The sequence below is a fragment of the Lissotriton helveticus genome, assembly GCF_964261635.1.
Source record: "Lissotriton helveticus chromosome 1_1 unlocalized genomic scaffold, aLisHel1.1 SUPER_1_unloc_7, whole genome shotgun sequence".
In the NCBI taxonomy this organism is placed as follows: Eukaryota; Metazoa; Chordata; class Amphibia; order Caudata; family Salamandridae; genus Lissotriton; species Lissotriton helveticus.
Window position 1 is genome coordinate 2685030 of NW_027611714.1, and position 27252 is coordinate 2712281.

General features: G+C 48.1%; 1 protein-coding gene and 1 pseudogene across 1 annotated transcript in view; both read right to left on the reverse strand.

Moving 5' to 3' along the window:
- Nucleotides 1-27252, reverse strand: part of LOC144806414 (uncharacterized) — a 114529-nt gene that overhangs the window by 65705 nt on the left and 21572 nt on the right. Inside the window, exon 3 of the mRNA XM_078672775.1 lies at nucleotides 18422-19624. Within this exon, the coding sequence (XP_078528901.1) occupies nucleotides 18422-19624 (1203 nt within the window). The remainder of the gene's footprint in view (nucleotides 1-18421; nucleotides 19625-27252) is intronic.
- LOC144806431 (U4 spliceosomal RNA) lies at nucleotides 14904-15035 on the reverse strand (annotated as a pseudogene).

Here is a 27252-nt window from a genome sequence, read left to right on the forward strand (position 1 = left end):
GCACCTCCACATTATACCCTCACATGTGCACGATTTCCAGAGCCCAACTGCCCTACTTTTGCTTTATATATAGAAGACTTTTGACATGGTACATTGGCCTTTTATGCCAATTGTACTATAAAATGGATTTTGGGCCTCGTTTCATTTGTTTTGTCAATACCCTTTATACCTCCCCTTGGGCACAAGTGAGATTAAATAACCCATTATTGGCCCCAAACTCGACATAGAAAGACACCAGACTTGCTTACCCTCTCACACCCCTATTGCTCGCCCTCATTATTGAACCTCCGGTGGAGTGGTTCCACTTAGATGCACAGGTCAGGGATCTGGCCTGGGGAGACAATCATAAGGATAGAATTATGCTTTACGCGGATGAAACACTTTACGCAGATGACATACTTCTATACATTCCAGGCTGAGTGTGAGAAACTGGGCTGGTATTTGCTATCCACTAGTTATGGTGGGCACCTTGCACCAGTTCAAACGACCCTTATGATGTATGAAGTCAAAGATAACCTTTATGAAAGCTATCCTAGTGGTAGCTATGGAGAGCAGCCTTCAGGCTAAGTCTTGAAGGAGTGTACAGCAGCTTGTTTTACCAGATCACAACCTCCTGAGTAATCAAATGAAAGGAGAACCACACAAGTGTTATTTATTACTAAACAATCCCTGCTAACCCCTATAAGAGATTAGAGCAGAAAACACACACTACTTAATCAATAGAACAACAGTAAATAGCACAATACACAGCAGGCTCCAGGGGTAGACCGAACCATATACTAAAAAAATGGTATAACAACAACGACTTCACAAGACACAGTGCCTAGAGCACATAGAATCACTGGGACCCCAATGAACCACCCAAAGGAGTGACACAGGGACCCCACGGAGGGCGGGGGCAGTGTGGGAACACAGACGCAGGCTCCGTTAGCTTCTATGGGGAAAGTCGCGTTGGAAAATTACAGTTCAAGGACACTTTGGAGAGGACTTCAAGCAAACCCTTTGGAATATACAAGGTTCTAAGGCAGCCCCCTTGTGATTATCGAGGTACCCGTGTTACCTATCCCAGAGGAGCCTGGTGCATAGGGGTCACGTGGTGTCGGAAACCCTTGTCGTTTTCAATTGTGTGGTGCTGCCGGGAAGATGAAAACTGTCCAGTGGAATCCAAGCCTAGATCTGAGGTGAGAAGAACCTGAAAGCAGAGGTCACAGAGTCTGGGTCACTTCAGGGTGACCAGGGGCTCGATAGGCAAATGTCCACCGATGCCGGGAGCTTGGGGTGTGAAGATAGGATGCTTGACTCTGCAGCCATGGGGAACAAGAGACGTTGATGATGACCAAAGTCTGGATGTGAGCTGTTGAGTGCTGAGGGGTCAGTGTCCGGATTGAACATCAACAAGCCTTGGCAAAGGCAACCCCCCGCCGGCAGAGGAAACCGGTTACGGTGAGGACCAGCAAGGTCCTGGGGACTCTCCAAACTATGGGGAGTAAGGGCACATCTGGAGAAACCAGGGAAGCCCAAGGCAAATCAAAGTGACCCTCGCTAGGACCCACAGTCCAAAAGACCAAGGATCGCAAAGGGAATCACATAGCACCAGCCCACAGAGCACTCGTGGAGTGGAGGCTGGAGATCTTCAGTGAAAATACTGCTCAGGGTTGGGACTATAAGTAGTCCAATCCACAACCTCAGGGATTGCCAAAAAGCATATGCTGCTGAAAAAGTACTCAATTCACAGGGGTTCGGGTTGCACGGTCCCCACGAGGGATACGGGTCTAAGGATTGCTGAGAGAGCAGATCGACCTCAGAGATGCCTGGGAACCCACCTCCTGTGTTGCAGTAATCTTCGGAGTCCTCAGGAGCTTGGGAGATGCAAACCGGTCAGATGCTTTTAGGTGCCTGCTGATGCAGGGGAGTAACTCCTTTACTCCAAGGGAGATTCTTCTATCATCCAGTGAAGTGTAGACCATTGAAGTACTTGGTTTCTGCTTGCAGAGTTTAGTCCAGGTAAAATCCAAAGTCCTCTAGTCAGGTTTCCCACTTTATACCCAGGGAAGGCATTGGACTAACTCTAGGGACCCTCCTAGGGGAGGGTTAGGACAGAGGGGTGGCTATACCCATGTCCTTTGTCCAGTTTCACACCAGAGCAGGAGCAAATGGCTGCTGCGACTGGTTTGAGCTGGACTATGCATGGGACACCAAATGTGCCCCCAGTGCAGACTTTCTGGCACTCTAAGAGTACACCCAGCCAGCCCCAATACACTAAGGCCTCTCTGGGAGGTGGTCACACCTCCCGTGACAGGAAACCTATTGTCAGGCTTGGCTCAGCAGCAGGAGGGCAGACGTGTCTGTGCCTGGCATCATCCATTTTGTGATGCCCAGGTCGAAAAAGCTGGTGCTGGGTGCACCGGTGTTTCACATAAGTCCCTCTAGAAGGGTGGAATCATACCTCCCCCGCAGGAGGTATGATTCCAAGGTGTTTGACACCAAACACAACATGTTTCTAAGCAGCCGTTTTAAAGTACGCTGCCTAGCACATCCTCCGCTCCTCATCAGCTAAGCTGGTAAGAGTGTCTAGATTTAAAGAGCTAAATCAGGAGGAAGGGCCTTTAGTATTGCAGCGGCACTGGCCAGAAGTAAACTCCCTACTGAACACAGGCAGATGGAGAACTTGCTGCAGTTCAGGAAGAAATTGAAGACATGTCTCTATCCTACCAAAAGTAGTAAGAACGTTCTGTAAATACCAAAAGTAGTACGTTTAGAATTTTGTCTTAAGTTAGTTCTGTGAATCAAGCCCACAGGATAAAAGCGCTTTCCTCTCTTAAAAGATTTGGATCGATCTAACAGATGTGGTTAGGACACGTGTGTGGTCCATAATCATCAAGAAAAGTAATTTAGCAATTCACCTTTAACTGGTCCTTAAAAACTCCCAGAATTAAGTTCGTTCTGTGAATCGGGCCATGTGTCACTCTTCTGTCAGAAATGTGAGTCCCTAAATAGGGTGACAACCTGATTAAGTAATATATGAAAAATCTAGACCTATATGTTCTTCCATCTGCAAGTTCAGCTTGCCCCGAGACTGTTGCCTCCATGAAATCCTCCCTGAAATCCTGAAATTAGCTTTGCTGTTTGTTAACCACATTTTGAACAAACGGCTGAACGCTTCACGGACGTCTGATGTTCTTCTGAAGGGGTGAAAACAGTCCCTCCTGGTACCACTGTTAACAAAACTAATGCTGACCCCAAAACTCTTAGGAAATTCAGACCACTCTCAATTCTTCCCACAGTAGCCAAAATGCTGGAAATGGAGGCTAATAGACAGCTTTCCCTTTTTCTGGAATCAAACTCCCTTTTCCATGATACGCAGTGTACAGGGTACAGTACAGAGTTGGCCTTACTGGAGGTCTCTGAATTGATCAAGTCTAATCTGGTTCAAGGTGCATTGGCTACGGTTGTAGAATTAGATTTGTCATCAGCGTTTGACACGGTCTCGCATTCTATCCTACGGCTGTTGAAAATTAGAACTCAAGGGAAAGCTCTGTCCTGGCTTAAATCATATCTTGAGGACAGATCTAAGGCTGTTTTCCTTGCTCCTTTTACTTCGGGTCCAAAGACCCTTAAATATGCATTCCCCTAGCAGGCTTCTCAGTTGCTGTAGCCCTGCTCTGTGAACAGGAGGACAGCTACCTGCCCCTTGGAGTCTCTTGGTTTTGGCTGGGCTCTGGAAACAGCAGGTACAGTCCCTTTCCTTTGCCTGCCACCAGGTTCAGTATGTGCACCCCATTTTAGTGCAGTCTCTCTTTGTCGTTTCCACGGTGCAGCACGGCAGTCCTTCTTCGGTCCTTCTTCCAGTCCAGATGAGATCTGGGTGCCATGTGGGCTCTATTTATGTACAGAAAAGTGCCCTCAGGGTATGGTGCAGCTTGTAGCCATTGGGCTACCAGGTACCCTCTTTCCTGATAACCACTTATTGGGAAGTGTGGCATGTGGGCATCCCAGGATTCCGCATGCTCCAAAGATAGCAGAACCCCCTCTCTCAGTCTCCAAAGCTCTCTAGCCCCAAACCCAGAGGAGTGGCTAATGAGGGGGCTACATGTCCTGAAAAATTACAACCGTTTTCCCCTCTCCTTCCGGGTGTCAGCTATTCTGCCTAAACAATCGAGCTGCCCTTCTGCCAAGTGTTCCCCTTTGCTCTTCAAAGGCAGCTTCAGCTTTGAAGGTCACATTTTGGGTCAAATCCCGCATGGCTTCCTGTAGGAGGGAGGTAACACCTCTCTCCAGTGCAGGACCCTATTGTCTCCTTTCTTGGAAGTCGTTAACATGGCTCCCCGGGAGGGCAGAAAACTGTCTCAGACGCCAGCTAACTGCTAAAGGCATAGCAGACAGGTTACAAAGTGGCAACTTTATACTTGTTGTACACTGTAAATTATTACATTTATTTAAGCTTCAGAATCAAGTGGGGCTTAATGCAAGAGTTGTTTGATACTTTGTAGTATCAACTTTGGTTACACCATTCAGGATTTAGCACAGCTGAGGTGTCAGCATGTAACCCTGTACTCGCCAATGGGGCGGCCAAGTCTTTCCACAATAAAAACAACAGTTGCAGATTTTTCCTTGAAGAACATGTAAAATATGCTGCGCCCTGCCTTAGGGCTCGATAGACCTGCTATAGGGGTAACTTACGCATGTTTCAAGGGCACACTTGACTTTGCCATGGCTTTAAATGGGAACATCGGGCAAGCAGTTTGAAACTGCTCTTCCAGTCTGCAGTGAGTAGCTGGGAGACTCCTTTGACATTTATCACACCCAGGGTGGTGCAACCAGTGCTGCAGTACTTGGGGTGACCTTCTAACTTACATGCCCTGGTTACCAGTGTACCACATACAAGGGACTGATAGGTAAGGTAGCCGATACCAAGTGGGTAAAGCCAATGTAACGTACAAGTTTTGAGGTCACGGCACTGACGCGGAGGTCTGGCTAGCAGGCCTCAGTTCTCTCTTAGAGTCTAAAAACCATCGGTCAAAAAATCCTGGGGGTGACCATACAAACAGCTGCCTTCCTTATACTGTTCAAGGGGTTTCATCCATTGGTCTGTTGTTGTGTCATTCACATTTTGCTTCAGCATCGGGCAGTGGGTCCGCCCACTCCAGCCATTGGCTTCCTTTACTGCGAGTGATTAATTTTACCTCTTGTCATCTGATTCGGAGATGCAAGAATGTCCTTCTCATGCCATGAGCTTTGCGCACCCATGCGTCCAGAGATGGAAGGGTGCGTTAAGTGGCATGTGCATGTTGTGAGGTGTTAGAGGGAGTGTGCTGCAGCCAGTATGGCGCTTGACAGGAGATCAGCATACCAGGTGTATTCAGTTGTACTCCCATCACTGCCTGCAGGAGGAGGACCTACGCAGGGGCTTAGTGCAGACATGTGTGCCTTGCTGCAGACAGGTAAAAGCTGTGTTCTGGTACTATGTAGCAGTTCTTTTCACCTCTCAAGATCTTGATGCTGCCCCCTTCTTAAAGTCTGCCAAGCTTTGCAAGGTGCCAAGCGGACACTTAACAAAGGCAATTGCACCATTCGAAGAAGCTCTCTTAAATTCTTCTCGGCTGATGCCATGAGTGTTGTCACTCTATCCGTGAGAGTGAGTTAGAGAGCAAAACTGACAGCCAACACGTCGTTCACCCCTTACACGGCCATCCAGCCTGGGGCTTCATCAGGGCATATTATAGGGTATTGGGAAAGTAGATTGTCTGGATCATTAGGGTCCTTTCGGGTGCTCTAAATGGCGGCGTAAATGCCGCAGTAGTGTTGTCTCCATTCGTCGATCTCGCAGGATAGCTAAGAATTATTCATGCTCCCAGATCGGTCCTTTTCAAGAACATACTTTATATTTCGCTATGTTTCCCCTCATTTGCTTCTTTATTGCACCTTGAACCCTCCACCCATTGCTCATAAACTTTTTCAGGTGGCTTCTCCTAAGCTCAACCCTAGCTGACTCTTTTCTATGTTTGTTTAACCTGCGGGAGGAGGCCACGACCCTCCTGAATAGTGGTGGGGCTCAAACCCAATATTGGGGGTCCCTGCTCTGTGTACTCCAGCTCCGCTTCCTCTGCTCCAGCTGTACCTGCAAAAAGAACTATTGATGGGCAGAATGCAGAACAATGTCATACATTCACCCCAGTACAGAGATCTGGGTCCTAAATCCTTTGTTTTTTTGGTCACCATGCCATTCCAGTTTGGACCCAGCCATATGCAAATCAGTCTTGACCCTTCACCCAATGGGAACAGTCCAGCGCGAACTGCCAAGCCAGATCCTCCCTAGACTGGAAATAAGCATCCTAGAACCGGTTTCGGGTTTCACCCCTCTTCAGCCAGGATAGCTTGATTCCAGTGGCATGGAGAGCACGGGACTCACGTCTGGGGTTTTCAGACCCGTAATTAGTGGGTCAAGATTTTGCGGGGCTAGTAATTCAAGATACGGAGCCACTCAGGATTGCACGTGTAAGAATTCCAGGGAGGTTACTGCTGTGAGTGGAATACAGTCCTTGTTAATGAGGGACAAGCATGGTTATGGAAACAGATCAACGCAAACAGAAGTGGAAGCCAGGAGACGTCATTAAGTGTGACAGGGAACCCAGAGAAGTGAGGATTTGAACTCAGTGTGACAGGTCCGACAACCAGGGGCTCATTTATGGGATTTTGGCATAGGGCAGTGCAGCAAGGCAATACGGTGCATTCATGTCTTTTCTTCCTGCACTGGCGCCGTTTTGGCAGCCCAGCCCCAACGCAAGGGTACCTCCGCTGCACGCAAGGTTGTTTTTGTGCAGGGGCACTTTCCTGAACACAAACAATGCTAAGAGGTGTTTTTCTCTTTGTATGTCTCCTGCAGAATGTCTTTTCAGTACGCCTCACCTTAGGAGGCGTATACACTTGGCAGCTCCCCAGGTTTACATGATTTTGTTAATCTGGGGCAGCGTCAAATTCTGTGCGTGTTACGTGGGAAAACCCACCGCAACAACCAAAAAAAGCCTCTCGGGCACAGATTAAGGCGGCATAGTGATCTGCACTGCATTGCGTTACTCATGATTTCTGAGGTCACTTAAAACTACGCAGGGAGGCTTTGTGTGGCTTCTTAAGTCGATTGAGAGCACTGCGTCATGCATGTACCCCGTTACGTGGTGCAAAAGTGACGCAGGGCTCTCATAAACAAACAGGCCCTGCACCAAATGCGACAGCTGCTGCACACACCCAGTGGCACATGAGAGATGCCAGGCTCTGAGCCCTGTGAGAGAGAACAGGCCCTGCACCAAATGCGACAGCTGCTGCACACACCCAGTGGCACAGGAGAGATGCCAGGCTCCGAGCCCTGTGTGGAAAGAAGAGGCCGGGCTCCAAATGTGACAGCGGCTGCATACGCCCAGTGGCACATGAGAGATGCCAGGCTCTGAGCCCTGTGTGGAAAGAAGAGGCCGGGCTCCAAATGTGACAGCGGCTGCACACGCCCAGTGGCACATGAGAGATGCCAGGCTCTGAGCCCTGTGCGGAAAGAAGAGGCCGGGCTCTACATGTGACAGCGGCTGCACACGCCTAGTTGCACATGAGAGATGCCAGGCTCTGAGACCGGTGTAGAAAGAAGAGGCCGGGCTCTACATGAAGTATGTAAGGGACAAGACGGACTGCACACGCCCAGTGGCACATGAGAGATGCCAGGCTCTGAGACCGGTGTAGAAAGAAGAGGCCGGGCTCTACATGAAGTATGTCAGGGACAAGACAAACTGCACTCAGGGCATGACTTAGGAGACCCAAGGAGGACAGACTCTTTACTAAGTGTGACAGAGGACAGTCCAAGGGTTTGCTTGAAGTTAACCAAAGAGGGAGTGAGAAAGGTTAGGTAACAGAGTGCCAATGAATACTCAAAAAATACACAAAAACTCAACACCTTATATATAGGTAAGAATGAACATGAATGCTGTTTCTGTTCCACATTAGTACAATCATATTGCACGATGTGTAAATAATCAATACCACACTTGTCACCTCTGAGACTGCAAAAAGGTTTTTCTTTAATCAATCTCAAAACAATCCACATTTTCAATTATGGTTGTACATCTGTGTACATAAATATCTATCACAGCACTCAAAAAGGAGCTTCAAAATTAAATCTCACACAAAAAGACAAAAACTCTTCTTTGAGTACAAGACATTATACATTGTTTACATTTGTCCTGTGAAGTCAGGCAACAATGGACAATTTAAAAAATGTCAATCCACGTTTTGACGGACATCTTCAATTTACATCTCCACCTTGTTCAGGACCAAGGTTTAGATACATCTATATTGTATACCATCTTTTCCAATTTGCTCAGCCCGAGCCTTGTCGATACTTCCTTGAGGGAAGATCGTTCTCATATCTGCTGCATACTGAGATGATTTTAGATATGATACACATTTGACTAATAAACAATTTCTTCATTTTCAATAAAATACTGTACAGACAAACCCAGGGAACGGTGATGGGAACTTGCTTTGCCCTCAGCTTTGCTGGGTTGTACCTGGGCTGATGGGAGAAGCAAGTTGTCAGTAACATCAGACACTTTGAAGACCACGTCGTCCTCTGGGTCAGATACATAGATGACATCTTTTTTATCTGGAAGGGTACCCAGAATCAAGCTTACGAATTTGTCAACATACTCAATGATAAGTCCCTAAACCTATCATTTAGTAGCAACATCAACAAAACTACCATTGAGTTTCTAGTTCTGAAATTGGAGGAGGTAGGAAAAGAAACAGCAGGCAATAGTCTACTGCACACGGACAGCTGCCGCCCTATCTTTCTAATCCAAAGCATCCCTTACGGAGAGCTATTACATTCGAAAAAAAACTGTAGCACTGACTAGGGATTTCAGAAAGAAAAGGTGCATATGATGCAAAGATTTGCTGAGAGAAGGTATGCTAAGAAAACCATTAGACAAGCCAGTAAGAAGGTTGAAAAACTCAAACATAATGAATTGCTAGTACCAAAGAAAAAGACAGATGAGGATAAGGACAAGCAAAATAGATTCATTCCATCTTTTAACAACCACGCCTGGCAGGTGAAACATAGTTTAAGAAAATACTGGGAAGTTTTAAAAACAGACCCAGATTTAGTAAAACCTGTTGGAGACAAGCCAGCCATCACTTTCAAAAAAGTGAGATTCCTAAAAGACATGTTGAGTCACGGTTTACTTAATCTGGAAAGGGATAAGACTGACATCAAAGGATTTTTCACTTGTAGAAAATGCAAGGCATATAAGTTTAGTGATAATTGCAAGACCATTAAACTATCCGAAAAACTAGCAGCACACAAAATCCTAAAACATTTTACTTGCAATACAGAATTTGCAATATATGCTCTCAAATGTCCGTGCAATAAATTCTATATCAGGAGTACTGTCCATGAGGCCAAAAAAGAGTATTAGAACATATGCGAGCTATTCACAATGAAGATCAACAATACCCCATTGCCAGACATTTGAAAAACTTCCCTAACCAGATTTGTAACCTGCTGAAATCCAGTGTGCTTGATAGTGTTCCAATTCGAGGATGGGGCGGCAACAGAATATTAGAACTAAGAATATTAGAATCAAAATTGATTATCAGGTACAACACCCTTCATCCCACAGGCCTTAACCTTGATGAAGAACTAGCGGTACATCTTGGTTAATCATTACTGACAGAAGGATTGAAATAGTTATTAGGTGGACATGTTTTTTATTTGAAATATATAGCTACACATTTGATTTTAATCACTATCTTTTGTCTATTTGTTGCAGTATACATGAAGATATCGTTGAGACGCAGGAGAGCTATAATATCTAACTAAAGTTGCACAGTGGGAATTTTATTTTCTTATTGTTCATTACTATTATTGTTGTATGGCAAGGCACAGTCAAAGCCACCAGCCATGAGACAGAATTTGGTACAACGTGCAATAGTAAAGTGTGAACAGTGTGGAGTGCTGCAAGCGAGGTGCACCCCAACAATAACTAATGGAATTCCTACTCCCTCTGCGCTGCTCGATGCAGCTCCTTGGATCCCCTACACCCTCTGCCCTGCTCGATGCCACTCCTTGGATTTTCTACTCGAGCAGCTCTTTGGATTCCCTACTCCCTCTGCACTACTCCATGCCCCTCCTTGGATACCCAACCCCCTGTTACAATCGAAATGATTTTGTTTATGTATTATTATATGTAAGTTAGCATTTGTGGCCATTTTCTACTTGGGCACCATTTTGAAGAATCATGATTGAAACTAATTCTTTGCTATTTCTGAGAAATGTCCTTTTCTGAGTTGCATTGCTCCAGGGTTGAGTTTTGCTTCACTAATCAATCAATCAATCAGGACACTTGTGAAGCGCACTTCATACCCGTGAGGGTCTCAAGGCGCTGGGGGGGTGGGGGGAGTTGCTACTGATTAAATAACCACGTCTTGAGTAGTCTTCTGAAGGCCAGTGGGTCTTGGGTCTGCCGGAGGTCGGTGGGGAGGGTGTTCCAGGTCTTGGCTGCGAGGTGGGAGAAGGATCTGCCTCCGCTGTCATTCTTCAGATGCGGGAGACCGTGGCGAGGGCGAGGTCGGCAGAGCGGTGCTTGCGGGTGGGGGTGTAGAAGCTGAGTCGTCTGTTGAGGTGCGCAGGGCCGGTGTCGTGGAGGGCTTTGTGTGCATGGATGAGGAGCTGCTCTTATTAGCGCATACCTTTCACACCATATAGAGGCCTTCTCCCACTTGTCTAGTGGCAGGGACGGGCAGAACGACCTTGAATAGCAGATAATGTGTGCCCGCTCTCAGAATTGAAACTTACTTCTTGTATTTCACTGTTTAGCTACATCTGCTTGGAAAATTCAATGATGGGCGTGCCTTCATTGGTTCTGAAATGTACATAATGTATCTTTATGCTGGATGATGTCAGTCCTTCTGCAGCACTCCTAGCGACTGGGCAGACCAGGCTCCGCTCTGAGTGTACTTTGAATAAACAGTTATTGGTTTGTATTCTCTAATGTCTGACCGACTCTTCATTTTGTGTTCAAGGCTTGAGGTGCTAAACGGGTAAATTCCTTCACCCCTCTGCGCTGCTTGATTACAGTCCTTGGATTTCCCACTCCCTCTGCGCTGCTCAATGCTGCTCCTAGGATTCCCTGCTTCCTCTGCGCAGCTCGATGCATTTCTTGGATTCGCTTATGGTTAATGGAAAATGTAGTAAATGCTGTTTTTCATTAAGATGTTCTTTGAATGCTGCTGGATTAATAAAGTGATTAAAAATATGAATATTTGTTGCCTCTTTGTCCTTAATAGAATCGAAACTTTGCTTTTCTTTAGCTAGCAAATGTTTAACTTACTGAGGTATCCTTAGTAGAAAGTACTTTCAGTTTTCCACTTCAATTCCATCAAGGTGAATTTCAGCTGTGCCACACTTTTGGAATAATTTCAGAAAGTTAGTACTCTAGTTGCTCATTAGAACACTGTGGTACAGCTGCTGATCACCAGGGAGTTAACTGGCAATCTGCTGCTGGCGTTGAAAGTGCATGTTTCAGTCTGCATGCCAAAACGTTTTAATGTAATAGAAGAAGATATTTGAGAACTCATTTAAAAGGTTTTCTAATTTTGCTTTCTACGGCACTAACCATAATTTCTATGACAAAATGGACTGCCTCTTTTTGTTCCTTTTTAAATGAAATATTTTTAGGTTTATCAGTTTGATTCAATCAAGATGGCTTCAGGTGTGCCATAGTTTTGTCATAAGGAACTGTTATCATCTTTTCATTTCAATTGGCTCCATGTCCAAGAGTCCTGTAACGGCTGCCACGGCATGTTGTCCATGTTGTGGCCAGCCTGTATAGGGGAGTTCCTTTTGGGTGTGCCCACTCTGTCCCTTAAATATTTTATAGGTTGAGCATCAGCACATGCACTGTCTGCAAGACCTGCTGTAATCTTTACAAGGAGTGTGATCCCACCTGGCTGCTTGCCATTGGTTTACTCCTCCATCATTCTTCTTTGATGGCTTCTGATTGGTTGGCACTCCTGTAACATCACTTGCGGTTTTCTCTCAGGAGGACCGGCCAACTACAGTTTGGTTACGCTGTAGTTGTATATATGCTCCTTTGGGGACTACTGCTTTTATATCCACACCCGTATTACTTTTCTCCACACTGGCCCAGCGCTTCATGTTTCAGCAGGGTGCCCGTTTCTACTTATTTAGTTTATTGTTATGGTCCAGATGTTTCCTCCGTGCAAGGCAGTCATTCCTGTTCCTAATCTCATCAAACGGTAACTTGATGTTTCAGCGATAAATAACAGTGTTATATAAGCTAAACAAAGCCATTTTCCACAAGAAAACAGTTTGTTTGGGTGCTACCTGGCAACATTAAATTTGATTTTAGTGAAAATAAAGCATTTTGGAAAATGTGCTTATTTGTTTTGTACTATTCTTAGTCACCACCTCTTCACAGGTCATAGAGGCTGGTGGTGCCAGTGTAGGATGGGAGAGGTGAGCAGGAGCCTGCTGCCAGTGCTGCAGCATTCACGGCACAGGGCTGTACGAAGCTGACCAAGACAAAGGCAGCGCAAAGCCAGCATTCTGGCATTTTCAGCACAAGTAAAGTATGAAAAGCGAAATGATAATCCATATACCACGCCCAATATGCCCAATGGCAGTACTCCATAGTGTTCAAGCTTTCGATTATGAAGCTGCGTGAGCTTGGGTCGGCTGTCTCTTGACACAGACAGTGCAGCCATTTTGGAGCAAGCAAATCAATAGCAGCACACTGTCAGTCAAGGTGAGAATTAGAGGGAAGCCGCCAAAGACGCTGGAAAAAATAGAATGAAAAAATGCCGGTATCACACCAAATATAGTTTGGAATGAGGTCACAAGGCTGGAGCTAACAGTTTTAAAAAAGTGGGCCAGGCCTGTAGTGGTTGAGGCATTAAAGATAGTGTGGATTAAAGCACCAAAATGAAGTGGGAGATCCATATTTAAAAGCAAGTGTACTTCTGTACGCGTTTTAGTAACATGAAGAACAAATGTTTCATGAGAAGAAGTGAGAGCGACTTCTTTTTGAGACAATAAAGCTCTTATTCTGATCAACTTGTTGAACTCTGCTTTCAGGGGCGGAATGAAAGGCCAAATCGAGATATCAAGCCTCCCTACTCGCTGTGAAACAGTGACAATGTACGGAATTCCAGCCAACATCCCGCAGCAAGCTTCATTATTTAAAAGCAAATAGCTACCGTTAGCTATTAGTGTGAATGTTGGTGTCGATAGCTGGCACAGGAATTCCATTCACAATGCAAGCTAAATTCGGAGCCTCCACATTATACGTGTCGTGCAATTAAGCATTCTTGCATACGAGTGAATGATCAGGTGTGGAAGTGCACTCCTCCCCTTTTAAGTAAACCTCTTAGCCATCCCTTTTGATTGAGTAAGTCTCACTTTCGAATTCGATTTGTAATTTAATTTAAAATAAAATGAGCTCGGGTTAGACCGATCAAAGTCAGTAAAATATGTGAATTTATTCAAAAGGGTATTTGAGCTGCCTTTTATGGGAATAGGACAATGTTCCCATTGGGTGTAATTTTTTTTTTTAATTCTTTTTATTTGCAGGATATCATTGCAAAAACATCACAGTACAGTTCAGCTCAAGAAGGCACATATTCCAGGTATACTGTATTAGCTCCAATCACCTTTTCTTCTTTTCAAATTTCCACCCAACCCCAACTTTTCCCGCCCAACTCCCCCCACCCAGCATCCCTCCCCAGGCACATCAAAGTAAGCATATTGTGTCAACTATCCATGGTGGTACAATCCGTATCCGTCTCTTAGTTTCTCCAAAGGTTTGTCGCAATGCCCTCTGTGTCCCATAAGCCACAACGCAGCCATGGCCAAATGTCTACTCTTTTCTTCTTTCGTGCACCTGTGTCTGTGTATGAGCTACTGTCCCTTGCCATACAGAAGCGCACGTGAGTCCAAGGAAACGTTATCCCCATGGCATTCTACCCATTTCAGTCATCCACAGACGCACTCCCGGTGGTAGAGTCCACTTCAGCCGTTTCAAAGGATATCATCACAGCATTCCACTCAAGAGATATAGGATCCCTTCTCAAGCCTTTGCGCTCTTCGGTCTGTAATGCCATACCCTCAGCCTTACCCCACCTCACTACTTCCGCTTTCCATACCCAAGACCACCTCTCCTTCAGGAAGAAGCTCAAGACCTGGCTGTTCGAGCAGTAACGGCACCCCCCCCCCAAGCGCCTTGAGACCCTATGGGTAGGTAGTGCGCTCTATAAATGTCTTTGATTTATTGATTGATACGTCTGGGTCAGGTGGCCTGCTCGATTTCCACCTCATGGTAATAGCACGCTTGGCCATTAGTAGTGCGAGGTCAATGAACCTCGTGACCACACTTCTTTTACGTTCAGCGGTCCCTAGTCCCAGCAAGCTAAAGGATATAGTGTTGTACTGTCTGGTGGGGGACACTCTGTGTAGTGCAGTGTGTATTGTAGCCCAAAAATATCCCAATTTCGGGCAATCCCATAGCATGTGTATTAACCTTGCATCCGCCAGTCCACACCGAGGGCAGGAATCTGGCGCGGTGGGAAACATTAAATGCAGGCGGTGAGGCGTGAGGTACGCGCGGTGTACTCTCTTGGGGAATTTAAGAACACGCTCCCATTCCTTATCTTGAAACGCTCGGCCTGCATCCCTCCCCCACACTTCACGCAGCGGCTGCAGCGAAATCGCCCTCCCCGCACGAATACCACTCGCAATCCATTTAGTTAAATGGCTCCCTGAACCCATCAGGTATAGCATCGTGTGTAATGGGTTGACAAGTGGTTCGTCGCCTGCCGGTGCCCAATTCCGTGTGATGTAGCCGCGCACCCCTCCGTGGAGTAAGAACATTCCCACAGGCGTGTGGTGTGCTGTGCAAAAGTCATCGAATGTCATCATCAATAAGCAATAATCGCGCCTCGGTTAGACCTCATTGGCTATGATACTGCCACTGCGCAAAGCTATCGAATGTCATCATGTGTCCATCATTGAAAAAATCGCCCACTTGCGACACCCCGGCATCCGTCCATGAGGTGAGCGCCCGTGTAGACAAAATTCCCGTCCCCAATGGGATCCCCAGTAATGGTATTGTGGGAGCGTAGGAGGAGGTGGGGGACGTGTATCGCACAGCTCTCCTCCAGCAGGAGATGGCCATCTTGAGTAAGGGAGGAGCTTGCCCACAGATCGCCGCGTTGGGCAGCAACAGTGTGTGGACGGCACCCCTTCTCCTGTCTTCTTCAGACATGCATATTTCGTGCAGGTTGCGTCCCGCTAGCCAATAGGCCAGCCACTGTAATTGGCACGCATAGTAATACGCCAGTAAGTCAGGAACTCCCATCCCTCCAGCCGCCGTGGGTAGCTGTAGCTTCGCCAAACTTATGCGGCGTCTGCCCCGTCCCCAGACCAGCTCCGTTAGTATGGTATTCAAGGTTCGAAATACCGCAGCTGGGACCATAAAGGGCAAGTTCGTAAAGTAGTAAAGGAGCCTCGGGAGGACTACCATCTTAGAGACGGCCACCCTGCCCGCCACTGACAATGGTAGTGCAGTCCAAAATTGTACCTGCGACCTCAGTGCTGCCACAGCTCGACCCAGATTGCCCTCAAGCATATTTGTCGCCCCTCTGTAAATCTGTATCCCCAGATAGCGGAAAGTAGTCTCCGCCATTTGGAAGCTGTGAGGTGGGAAAAACAAGGGATCACTTGCCTCCAGAGCAGCAAAACAGTATCCATGGGATTTAGACTCGCTGATCGTAAGGCCCGAGAGTGCACTAAAGTCTTCAAAAAGCTCGGGGATGGGATCCAGTCCCCCCTTTAAGTCCCTCAAGTAAAGGATGATGTCATCGGCGTATGCCGACACCACATGTGTTACACCTCCCCTCTTGATACCTCTGTGCCGTGCTTGAAGCCGGAGTTTACACAGGAGCGGTTCCAGTGCCATAATAAACAACAGCGGGGATAGTGGGCAACCTTGCCTCGTGCCCCTCGCTATAGCCAATTGAGGTGAGATACATCTGTTCGTGCGGACCCTAGCAGTGGGGCGGGTGTATAGTAATCGGATCCAAGCAATGAAGTCAGCCGGGACCCCGAACCGTTCCAACGCCGCAAACATATAATCCCAACGAAGGGAATCAAATGCCTGCCGCAGGTCCAACGATATACAGCCCTCAGTTGTCACGGGTGAATGCTCGTGAAGCATGAGTTGGCTAAGCCTCCGCAGGTTCATCGCCGTGCTTCTGCCAGGCACGAAACCACATTGGTCCGGGTGGATCAGGCCCGGGACATATTGCGCCAGTCTTGTCGCCAACACCTTGCTCAGTACCTTGTGATCGGTGTTCAACAAGGACAACGGTCTATAGTTAGCTAAACGTAAACTGTCCCTACCCGGCTTAGGCAATGAAACAATCAGGGCCTGCAGCGTAGACTGCGGTAACCCACCCGCTTTCTTCGCTTCGTTGAACACCTCGTGTAGTCGCGGGGCCAGCAAATCTACATACGCCCCATAAAACTCAGCCGGGAGGCCATCGGTTCCCGGGGTCTTGTTCCTTGGGAGTGCTTTTATTGCCTGTCGTATTTCCGCGACCGATATAGGTCGTGCCAAGTCGTCACTCTGGGTCCTACCTAGGCGCGGCAGCTCGATTCCCGACATGAACTCTTCAAATGCCTCATCAGACATACTTCGATGTGGGCCGTACAACGACTCATAGTATTCACGAAAGGCAACGTTTACACCGAACTGTGTCGCCACCAGCCTCCCAGATTGATCCATAACCTCCAACACAGGAGTAGGGTCCTGGGCATCTCGCAATATCCGGGCCAATAGAGGTCCGGATTTGTCTGCGTGGGCATGTTGTCTACATGTATATTCCCTGTAATCCAGGACACGCAGTTCCTCCAACAGCTCGGCGTGTTGAATGTGTGCCTCCTGCAATGGCGTAAAAGGCAAGTTCGTGCCCGCAGCCTCCCTCTCCAGCATGGCCAGTCGGCCCTCCACATCACTAAGCTTCTCCATGACCATACGCCTCATACCTGTTCGTGTGTTCAATGCCTCCCCTCTTATATACACCTTGAAGGCATCCCACTCTATTTGGCGTGTACTAGCCGAGCCATCATTTATGTGTAAATGTTGTGCGATGTGTTCCGCCATGGTAGCTTTAAAAACTGTGTCCTCGAGCAGGTCCGGGGACATACGCCACGTCGGTATCGGCGTGGGTATCTTGCCCCATCTCAGCGTGACCTCGACTGGATTGTGGTCCGAGAAGTTCTTACCCATGTGTTCTGAGCCTACCATCTCCCCCAGTAATGTCATGTTGCAAAGCATGTGGTCTATTCTCGTGTGTAGGCCATGGGGGGGGGGAAAGAAGGTATACTCTCTGTCCGTCAAATGCATGCATCTCCAAATATCTGCTAGCCCCCAACCCGCCGCCCACTGAGAAAGAGCTTCCGCCTGTCGCCTGCTTTCAGTAGCCTGCAGTGGCGGGTGGGACCTGTCCAGCGATATGTCCAGGACTGCATTAAAGTCCCCTCCAATAATCCACACATTCTCCGACCAGTCAGCTATCACTCTGTTAAGCGAGGTCAAGAAACCCCCCTGTCCCACATTCGGTGCATACACACAGCCAAGCACAACAGGGGAGCCATCCAACAATCCCCTGACAAGCACACACCGGCCCTCAGGGTCTAACCTCTCCTCCATCACCTTGAAGGGGACTGAGTTCCTAATCCATATCGCCGCTCCCCGGGAGAACACAGAATAAGTAGTAGCAAATAGTTGCCCCTTCCACTTCTTGAGCAGTTTCGCACCTTCATCCCTATTCAGATGTGTTTCCTGTAAGTATGCCACTGCAATAAGTCTCCTATTCAGTTGCGCAAGCACCCTATACCTTTTATGGATTGAGCTCATACCGCTCACATTCCAGGTGCACATTTTGTATTCGCTAAGTGACCCCATGGCCGTTTGCGACAATTAGGTTCGGTGTATCCAACCATGTTACCAACTTCCCAGTAATTGCTGCCGTGTGTGCCCCAGTTACTAACAACCCCAAAACATCAAGGTCCCCATTCAAAGAACTATGAGGTCCAAACACTAGCACCCAACTGGGGTGACAAGCAAACAGTACCATTGCTGCGCCCTGGGGGTGTGGTCCCGCTCTCCCTCGCCTGGGCCTCGCCGGAGTCCTTACGGCGTGCCCCAGCGAGTGTCAGTACCCCCGGCCCCGGTTAGCCCGCCCAAGGTCTTTCATGCAGGCTATACATTACCAAGCGGTGTCTTCCGAAGTCCCGTTAAAGTTTATTCGCCTCTTGTGCAGTTATTTTCGGAAAAAGTTGCAGGCTGTCCGCAGAACCAGATACCTCCGTCCTGACATCAGAGGCGCTATCTAGGACCACCGTGTCGCCCACGTTGTGTGCAGCCAGTGCGGCCTCCGTCAGCCGAGCCCTCTCCTGTGTCCCCCTCAGTCCCGTCAGGCCGTCTGGTCCGCTCGTTATCTCCACCTCCTCGTGTGCTGCACCCTCTTCAGGCCTCTCCTCCCTCCCGCGCGGCGGGTCGTCCCTCAGCTGTCCCTCTGCGAGAGGGTCTTGCGAGCTGGGCGGCGTCAGCGTCACCTCCATCCACTCCGCCGCCTCCTCAGCCGTGTCAAAGAAAAGTGATTTGTTGTTGTGAATTATTTTCAGGCGGGCTGGGAACAGTAAGGCATATTTCAGGTTCTTGTCCCGCAAGCGTCTCTTCACATGCAGGAACGTAGACCTGGCCCTTTGCACCGTGGGGGTGAAGTCTGGGTAAATCGAGATAGTCTTGTCCTCAAAGCGTATAGGCGCCTTCTCTCTTGCCACTCGCAGGACTATATCCCTATCCTTGTAGTTGAGCAGGCGAGCTATTAAAGGACGAGGTGCCGCACCCGGCCTTGGCGGTTTACCTGGTATCCTATGCGCCCTCTCCACGCTGTATAGGGGCGTAAGCACCTGCGGCCCTGCAAGGTTCCTCAACCAATCCTCTAAAAACTGCGTCGGGTTCCTCCCCTCACTCCGCTCCGGAATTCCTAGTATTCGCACATTGTTGCGGCGCGCCCGCCCTTCCGCATCGTCCATCCTCGCCCATATTAGTTTAAGCTGCTTCTCCATGTTTTCCATTTTCGTGGAATGCTCCGTCTGTTGCGGGATCAGATCGTCCAGGGCCAGTTTATGTTCCGTGACCCTCTCCGCCAGCTTGTTGTGATCAGCGCGTAGTAGGGACATGCCAGTCGCCATTTGGTCCATGCGCGTTTCCATTGCTTCCCTGGAAGCCCGTATCTCTGACAGGATACTGTCCAGTTTGGCCTCCTGTGATGTCTGGCCCGTTGGAGGCACCATCTCTACATTAGACGAGGCCAGTGGATCTTCTGAGCCAGTAGACTGTTGCGCTAGATCAGCGCCCCTCTCAGGCATCTTGGCCCTGTTCCTGCCCATGTTTCTCAGCAACTGGATGGTGGCGTGTGCGCCCCCGGGGGGCAGCGTTCCAGCGGACAGCAGGTCGTGCCTCAGGCGTCCCACCTGCGCCGTTCCCGACTCTTCTACCGCCTGTGTTCCGTGTGCTGGCAGAGTGGTGTGGTATCGACAAGTCGCTCACGTGGCGCGCCTACGGTGGTATTAAGCCTATAACAATAGGCCTGGCCTGCGTCCCAGTGGTGGTTGGTCGCACCGCGCCCAGGCGAGAGTGGCACACAAGTACTGATCCCTTGTCCTGGCGCCGTCCTGGGCAAAATTGGCCGGCCACGCGCCTCCCCACCGGCACCTCAATGCACGTAATCGTGTGTGACCACTGCACTTCAATGGGGTCCACCCCTCACAAGCAGGAAAGCCAATGTCCCTCCGTCCGGCTCCCCGGGGGATCCCGTGGTGGCGTGTCCTCTCCTCCCACAGACCCTGCAGTGCTCCGCAGGTGCGATGAAAGCCTCCTCTACTCCACCAGTCCCAATGTATGTCAGCGGTCGCAGCCGCTCGGCCTCCGGTACCGCTAGTATCAACCATGTGGCGGGGGGGTGTTCTCCCAGACGCTATGTCTCAAAGCCGGTCTCCAGGCAGTGAACAGCACGGCCGCCTCTCCGCCCCTCACCTCCGCAAGAACCGGGCCCTCCTCCAACGTCGTAGTGTCTTATCCGCTATGGCAGACCTGCCCCTTATGTGCGTCTAGGAACGTCCTGTTCTGCTTGCCCCGGCAGCTCCTCTAGTCCGCCATCATGGTTCACCGGCGTTAGTGCGCACCCCCGCATCGGCCCGCAGTCCTCACCTCCTGAACCGCCGTGAGCCGTCGGGGGGCTGTGAAAAGAGCGGGTCCCAGAAGTCGTGGCCTCCGCTATGCTCCGATGCTCCTCCGCTCGCCGTCTCCGACTAGGCACTTCCCAATCCGTCGCACAGCAGTCAAGGCCGTCGCCTCCCCGTCTCCACCAGGCTCTGCCCGGCAGGGCGGCTCCGCGCTCTGCAAGTGTCTCTCCGGCTGATTGCGCAGGGAGTGCACTCCAAGTGTCCTGACAGGGTCCGGGGTAACAGCAGTGTCACCACCCCACCTCCGCCGCCGATGTCCCGACAGCTCCGCCTATCGTCCGCTCAGTGTTTCCGGCAGGTCGCTCACTCTGCGGCCCCACAGTTCACTCGAGGCCGCGGCTTCTGGGCTGGTAGCAGGCCTCTTCCGCCTCGGGTGCTTCGGCGCCTGGTAAGTTGTTGTGCCGGGTGCTGGACCCCGACCAGGCTGCCCACCGACACCTCCGTCTCATGCAGACCCGGGCGGGTCGTCGGGGCCATCAGGGTAGCAGGATATTAAGCTTGTATTACCGGGCAGAGGACGGAGCTAATTCAGCAAGCGTCCGCCATGCTCGGCTCTCGGCCACGCCCCTCCCATTGGGTGTAATTAACCACATTTCTAAATGTATTAGCATTATGCAGAAAGTGATAGCCATAGTGTTGGTAACAGAACAAGTCAGCGTAATTTGCTGAATCTAAATATAAATCCTCAGCATGAAAGGTAGCATAATATTTCAAATCAGAAAAGAGAGATTCAATGGCTTGGACATCCCAATCATCAGATTGTATGTTTTGTTTCACAACATCTCCCATTGAAACACAAAGTACATTAGGAACATTAATCACCTCTGTGGGTCCATGTGTGGTATATAAATAAATAATACCGGATCTAGGTTTGACTGGACATAGCAATAACAGATAGCTCAATAAATAAGAGTCAAGATTCGAGGTAGTAGGAGTTTGCAGGTTTAATACAGCATAAAGGACAGGAACAGGACAACCTGCACAGGAATAGGATGGCAGAGCCCGGCAGCTGCCGGGGCTGGATCTGGGATGAGCGCGCTAACTTTAATAACAGTACACAAGCATATATACTAAAACAGTTGCATTACAATACATACGATAGGCGGAGCAGTGGGTGTGGTCAATAGCAGTCGCGAAAGATAAGGGTGAAAGTGGGTGTAACAAGAGGCGTATACATAGACATGTGATGTAAACGTAACAGAATATGTCATAAATGGGGCGGAAACATGGAGGGGGCTACCTAAGGAGCCGGGACCTCTAACCTGATGGTGCGCGCAAACTGACAATGACGTGTTACTAGGAGAAGCTGGGGGCTATGAACTCTGCGCTAGGAGCAGAGACTGAAGTCTGGAGAGTCAGGGCGACATGTACCTAAACACTATCTAGTATCTAATGTTTAGAGGACATGTTGATATAAACTAAGAGTCAGGAGGGGAGAGGCTAACAGACTCTAAGACTGGAGCATGCATTATTCTACATGTAGTGCGTGTTGAGGAATATTAAATGACCATTAATACAGTATTTCTCTTACATGGAGACGTAAAGGCTAGACGATGACTGAAACTATTGATGCGATTCAGTAGCTTAGGAATGCAGAGAAGGAGGGCTGGACTGATAACTAGAATCATAACATACTCTTGGCAGACTAGTAGGCAGAGCCAGGCCGAGCCGGGCACTGTGAGGCAGGAAGTAAGTGAAGGGTCGAGGATACAGGTGGGGGCTGTATCGCTCCTCAGCGAGGGCTCAGGAGACAGGAGCCGAATCTGGTGTCCGGGCCCTTTTGAGGCCTAGAAACGGGGACTTTTCAATGAAATAACGTGCACACTGAGAAACGTGGCAACGTAACTTTACATAGGCCTGATATTCGTAGCTTTCACGAGAACTGGGAACTGGCATACTAGGGATGGACACAACTGTAAGTGCGTCTTTAATCAAACATGGGGAATACATATGCATATTAATCATGCACACATAACATAAGATGGGGGACACGTAGGGACACAGAACATGGCAAAATTTACTTTTCCACATTCCCTCCTTGTCACTACGTTTCCATCAGGAAACATCAATATTCATGATACCATCTATCATTTCATACAGTATCATTTGCTCGTCTCGAACTTTCTTGGAACTGGATTTAGAACGGGACTTGGGACTAGGAATACAAGAGGTAGCACAAATGCCGCAAATCGCAGGGCCACATTGTATACAGAGGCAGCAACTGAATATGATCGCTACTGCAATACCTAGAAAGGACAATACTTTCCATCCCCAGGCGGAAATTATATTCCAGAACCAACCGGACCATGTCCAGGTGCCTGGATTCTGGTGTAACAGATGGGCAATTTTATGGAGTCTGGTAATAGCTGAATAAACAGACGGTGCGTTATTAGGAATGAAAATGCAGCAACTAGATCCGATGACTCTACATGCCCCGCCCCTATCGGCCAGTATGACGTCAAGGACGAGACGATTCTGGAGCACGACAATTCTCATAAAGGATTGCTCTTCGGTTAAGTTACCTAGAGCAGAGGTAGTCTCAATCACTACTGCTTCAAGGGTTCTCGTTAATCTACGTATCAGTTTACTATTCACGACAGTACCTAAATAGGGGAAGACACCTTTATTGATATCTATGTATTGTTCTAGAGCGGTTTCAGTATAATCGACAATCGGGAGGTCTCTTTTGTGTCTAGTATGTACTAGGTGGGAATTCCGATGGTAGTCAGGTGGGGCTAGAAAAACTGGTGGCAGTAGGAAGGCAATGTAACAGGTTCCCTCCCAATCGAGGGGCAGACGAACATATGCGGTCTGACCACAAACAAAATAAGAATGACGTGAAGCTTTGAAAATAGATTTCCTACTGTCACTATACTTGACAATAGTAGTACAATCACTATGGCCTACATGTACGGAACCATTCTTTCGGACACATAATTCACCTTTGACTGGTAATACTGACATAGCAGGTAAGTCTGGAGTAGAATCAGACTGAACATTCAGGACCATGAAATTCGAAGAATAATTACCTAAATTATAAACTTCATTTTCTAGATCTAACCCTGTTCTGTGGGGAAGACCTTGCTTGTCTGGAAAACATGTACTGTTAAGAAAAGACATATCTGTTGAGGATGACGTTAACGTGGACCATGCTCCACATGAACCGTTATGTGAAAATGGATAAGGAAAAAGTGGCAGAACTCCCTTCGGTGTCTGGAAAGGGGGGAGTCGACCACACACCCAACAATTAGTGGCATTGCTGGTCTGGTGTGAATAATGTAACATGCGGATAAAGGAATTATTACGCATAGCAAGACGATAAGATAGTTCATGAGGAGGCAGATCACTAAACGTGTGCTCTACTGTAGCAATAGAAGACTTATTTACATGAGAAACTGGAAAATATAAATAAAATGCATAACCTGTGCAGGTAATCATAAGGCTGAGATATAGCAGAAAACATAAAATAATAGTGCAACTTTTAGAGTTCTCACTAACTCTCTCTCTGTGGGGGTCTATTATATACATGTCAGAAACCGGTCTAACCGTTTCACCTAGGGGAGGACTTAGACAATCAAACTGGCTGACTTATTTTACTAGACCTTAATTTTAGCTTGTACTCCTGCTGCGGAGTTTTCTCTAACAGGGAGGGATCTGTATCATTGTCTTTTGCGGGACAGTCCTTGAGAATAGTACTTTGGCAATCCTTAAAATCCTCGGCAATGTTCTTTGAAACAGTCTTTAGTCCGTAAAATCTTTTCACATGAGACAGGTGGACCCAGCCCTTCCTGCCTTCCAGCTTGACGGCAGTACAGGTGGCCAGGAGGACTTGCTTGGGCTCCTTCCAGCGGGGCTCCAGCGGACTTGAACGATCAAAATTCCGGACAAGAACCATGCATCCGGGAACGATTTCATGCGGTGCCACCTCGGTATTGTCTGGAAATGCGGCGGCAACCTGTGAACGACAAGAGTGTAGGGCAGACATCAAGGAAGCTAGGTAATCTGTCAGCATATTACTTGAAACATCTGTAATACTTCGAGGTCTAGGTGTACCCCACATGTTAGGGGGGCGGTCGAATACGACCTCATACGGGGACAGGCCTGATCTGGAATGTGCGACCATGCGCATATAAAACAAAGCGACTGGTAGAGCAACTAGCCAGTCTACCCCTTTTTCTTGACAGACTTTGGCAATGCGGATTTTCAGGGTCTGATTATGTCTCTCTACGAGACCGGCTGCTTCAGGATGGCGTACACAATGGAACTTCCACTGGTACCCTAACAAAAGGGAAACGTGTTTCATGAGCTCAGATGAGAAGGGCTGGCCGTTGTCAGAATATACGACTCTAGGGAGTCCGTAGCGGGGGAAGAATTCACGAACCAACTGCTTGGCAGTGGTCGTGGCTGTGTAATCTGGGACTGGATATGCCTCTGTCCACCTGGACAAAGCGCATACAACTACAAGGACATACTTGAAACCTCGACATCGCTCCATCTGAATATAATCCATCTGGAGGACTTCAAAAGGGTGGTCAGGAGGTTGGAATCCACCTTGTTCCACCGGGACACTTTTACCTGGATTAAACTGGCAACATATCATACAGGTACGGACCTTCTGTTTGGCTGCAGCTCGTAAATGCTTGTTGAACCAAATGTTCTGGATACTGTCTAACATGGCTTTTTCTCCTAAATGTGCTGGACTATGTGCGGTATTGATAATGACTTGAACCATAGAGTCGGGGAGAAACCATGTGGCTTTTCCCTTCGTTACCCATCCCTGATCTGTCTGGACCCCTCCTTGTTCGGACCATTTCTTGATTTCATCGGGAGTAGCATGTAACTGGATATCTATGACATCTTGAGTGGGGTCCTTAACTGTCATACAGGTAGTCAGATCTGGAGTATGTGTCTGTGTCGGATTAACTGAAATGTCTGGAGTCTGTGCTGTAAGCTTGGCTGTGCGATCTGCTAGATCGTTACCTTGAGAAATAGTGTCAGTAACTTTCGTATGTGCTTTGCATTTCATGATAGCAATAGATGTCGGTAAGTGTATGGCATCTAACAGAGCTTGAATAAGGAACCCATGCTGAATCTTGGTTCCATGAGAAGTCATGAAACCTCTCTCCTGCCAGAGCACTCCGAAGTCGTGTACAACTCCAAATGCGTAGCGTGAATCTGTGTAAACATTAACTTTCAGGTTCTTAGCATATATGCAGGCTTGGGTCAGAGCAACTAGCTCTGCTGCTTGAGCAGACAGGGTATCAATACGATGTGTTTCTATAACTTCAGTGTCAGTAGTCACTGCATACGCGGCTACTAGTTTTCCTGTACTTGTTCTCATACATGAACCATCCACATAAAGTGTCAGGTCGGGATCTGGTAATGGAATATCTGTCAGATCTTGTCTTGGCTTAGTCATAGTGTTAACTACTTCCACACAGTCGTGTGTGGCAGGATGTGAAGTAACTGACGGTAACAGTGTAGCAGGATTTAGAACGTTGCAGCGTCTGATTTCTATGTGTGGCTGGAACAGTGTCAATTCATAACCTGTCAAACGTGCAATTGTCAAGTGCTGAGTCTGTGTTCGGTTTAAAAGAACTTCCACGGAGTGTGGAACTTGTACTGTCAAGGAATGTCCTAATACTATGGAATCACTTTGTCTGATAGCTAGTGCTGTGGCTGCAACTGACTTGAGGCACGCAGGCAGAGCCTGGGCTACAGGATCTAGTGTGCTCGAAAAATAAGCACAAGGCTTGTACTGTCCTGCTTGATCTTGTGTAAGAACAGATAATGCTGTACCTTCACGTTCAGTGACGAAAAGTGTAAAAGGCTTACTGTAGTTCGGTGTAGCTAGAACAGGAGCTTGGCATAAAGCTTTCTTTAACTCATTGAAACTAAGTGTATGTTCAGATGTCCAAGGGAGGACAGTCGATAGGGCTGCCTCCTGTGTCGTTAACTGTATCAGTGGTTTGGCTAGAAATGCATACTGAGGAATCCATTGTCTGCAATAAGAAGTAAGGCCGATAAAAGCACGTACCTCCTTCTGGGTCTTGGGCTGAGGAAGACTCGCTATTAACTGGATACGGTCAGGTGTCAACTGCCTACCCCACTTGGACAGTAAGTGGCCTAAGTAGATCACTTGCTGGACACAGAATTGAAGCTTCGAAGGGGACACCTTGTGCCCCATCTCTGCTAAGAAATACAAGACTGTAAGTGATGCTCGCTCGCAAGCACGTTCAGAACGGGCTGTGATCAGTAGATCATCGACATACTGGAGCAGGGCAGTGTCAGTTGGCATGTGAATATTGTCTAGTTGTCTCTTAAGTGCTTGACTGTAAATACTAGGACTTTCTGTGAAACCTTGAGGAGCTCGTGTGAACATATAGCTCCTTCCATTTAAACAAAATCCGAAAAGAAACTGGCTGTCTGGATGAATGGGGACACTGAAAAACGCGTTCTTGAGGTCTATGACTGTAAAAAATGAGGCTTCGGAATCAATAGCTGTCAATAGGGAAGAGATATCTGGGACAACTGGGTACTGCGGAATAATACATTTATTGAGTTCTCGAAGGTCAATCACTAATCGATATACTGGGGGTGCATTTGGATCAGTACGTTTCATGACTGGAATGATCGGAGAATTACATACATTGGAGTCAGTTTCTACAACTACTCCTTGAGCGATGAGCTCGTCAATAATTTTGGATAAGGCTGCTACAGCCTCAGGTGGCAATCTGTACTGTCTGATTCGTGGTAACACTACACCTGGTTTGAGAGTCACACGATGGGGTGTGATTTGCATATAACCTACATCAGTTGGACCTTGCGCCCATAAATGCTGCGGAACATTAGACAATCTTGGATCAAAATCTCGTAATACATAG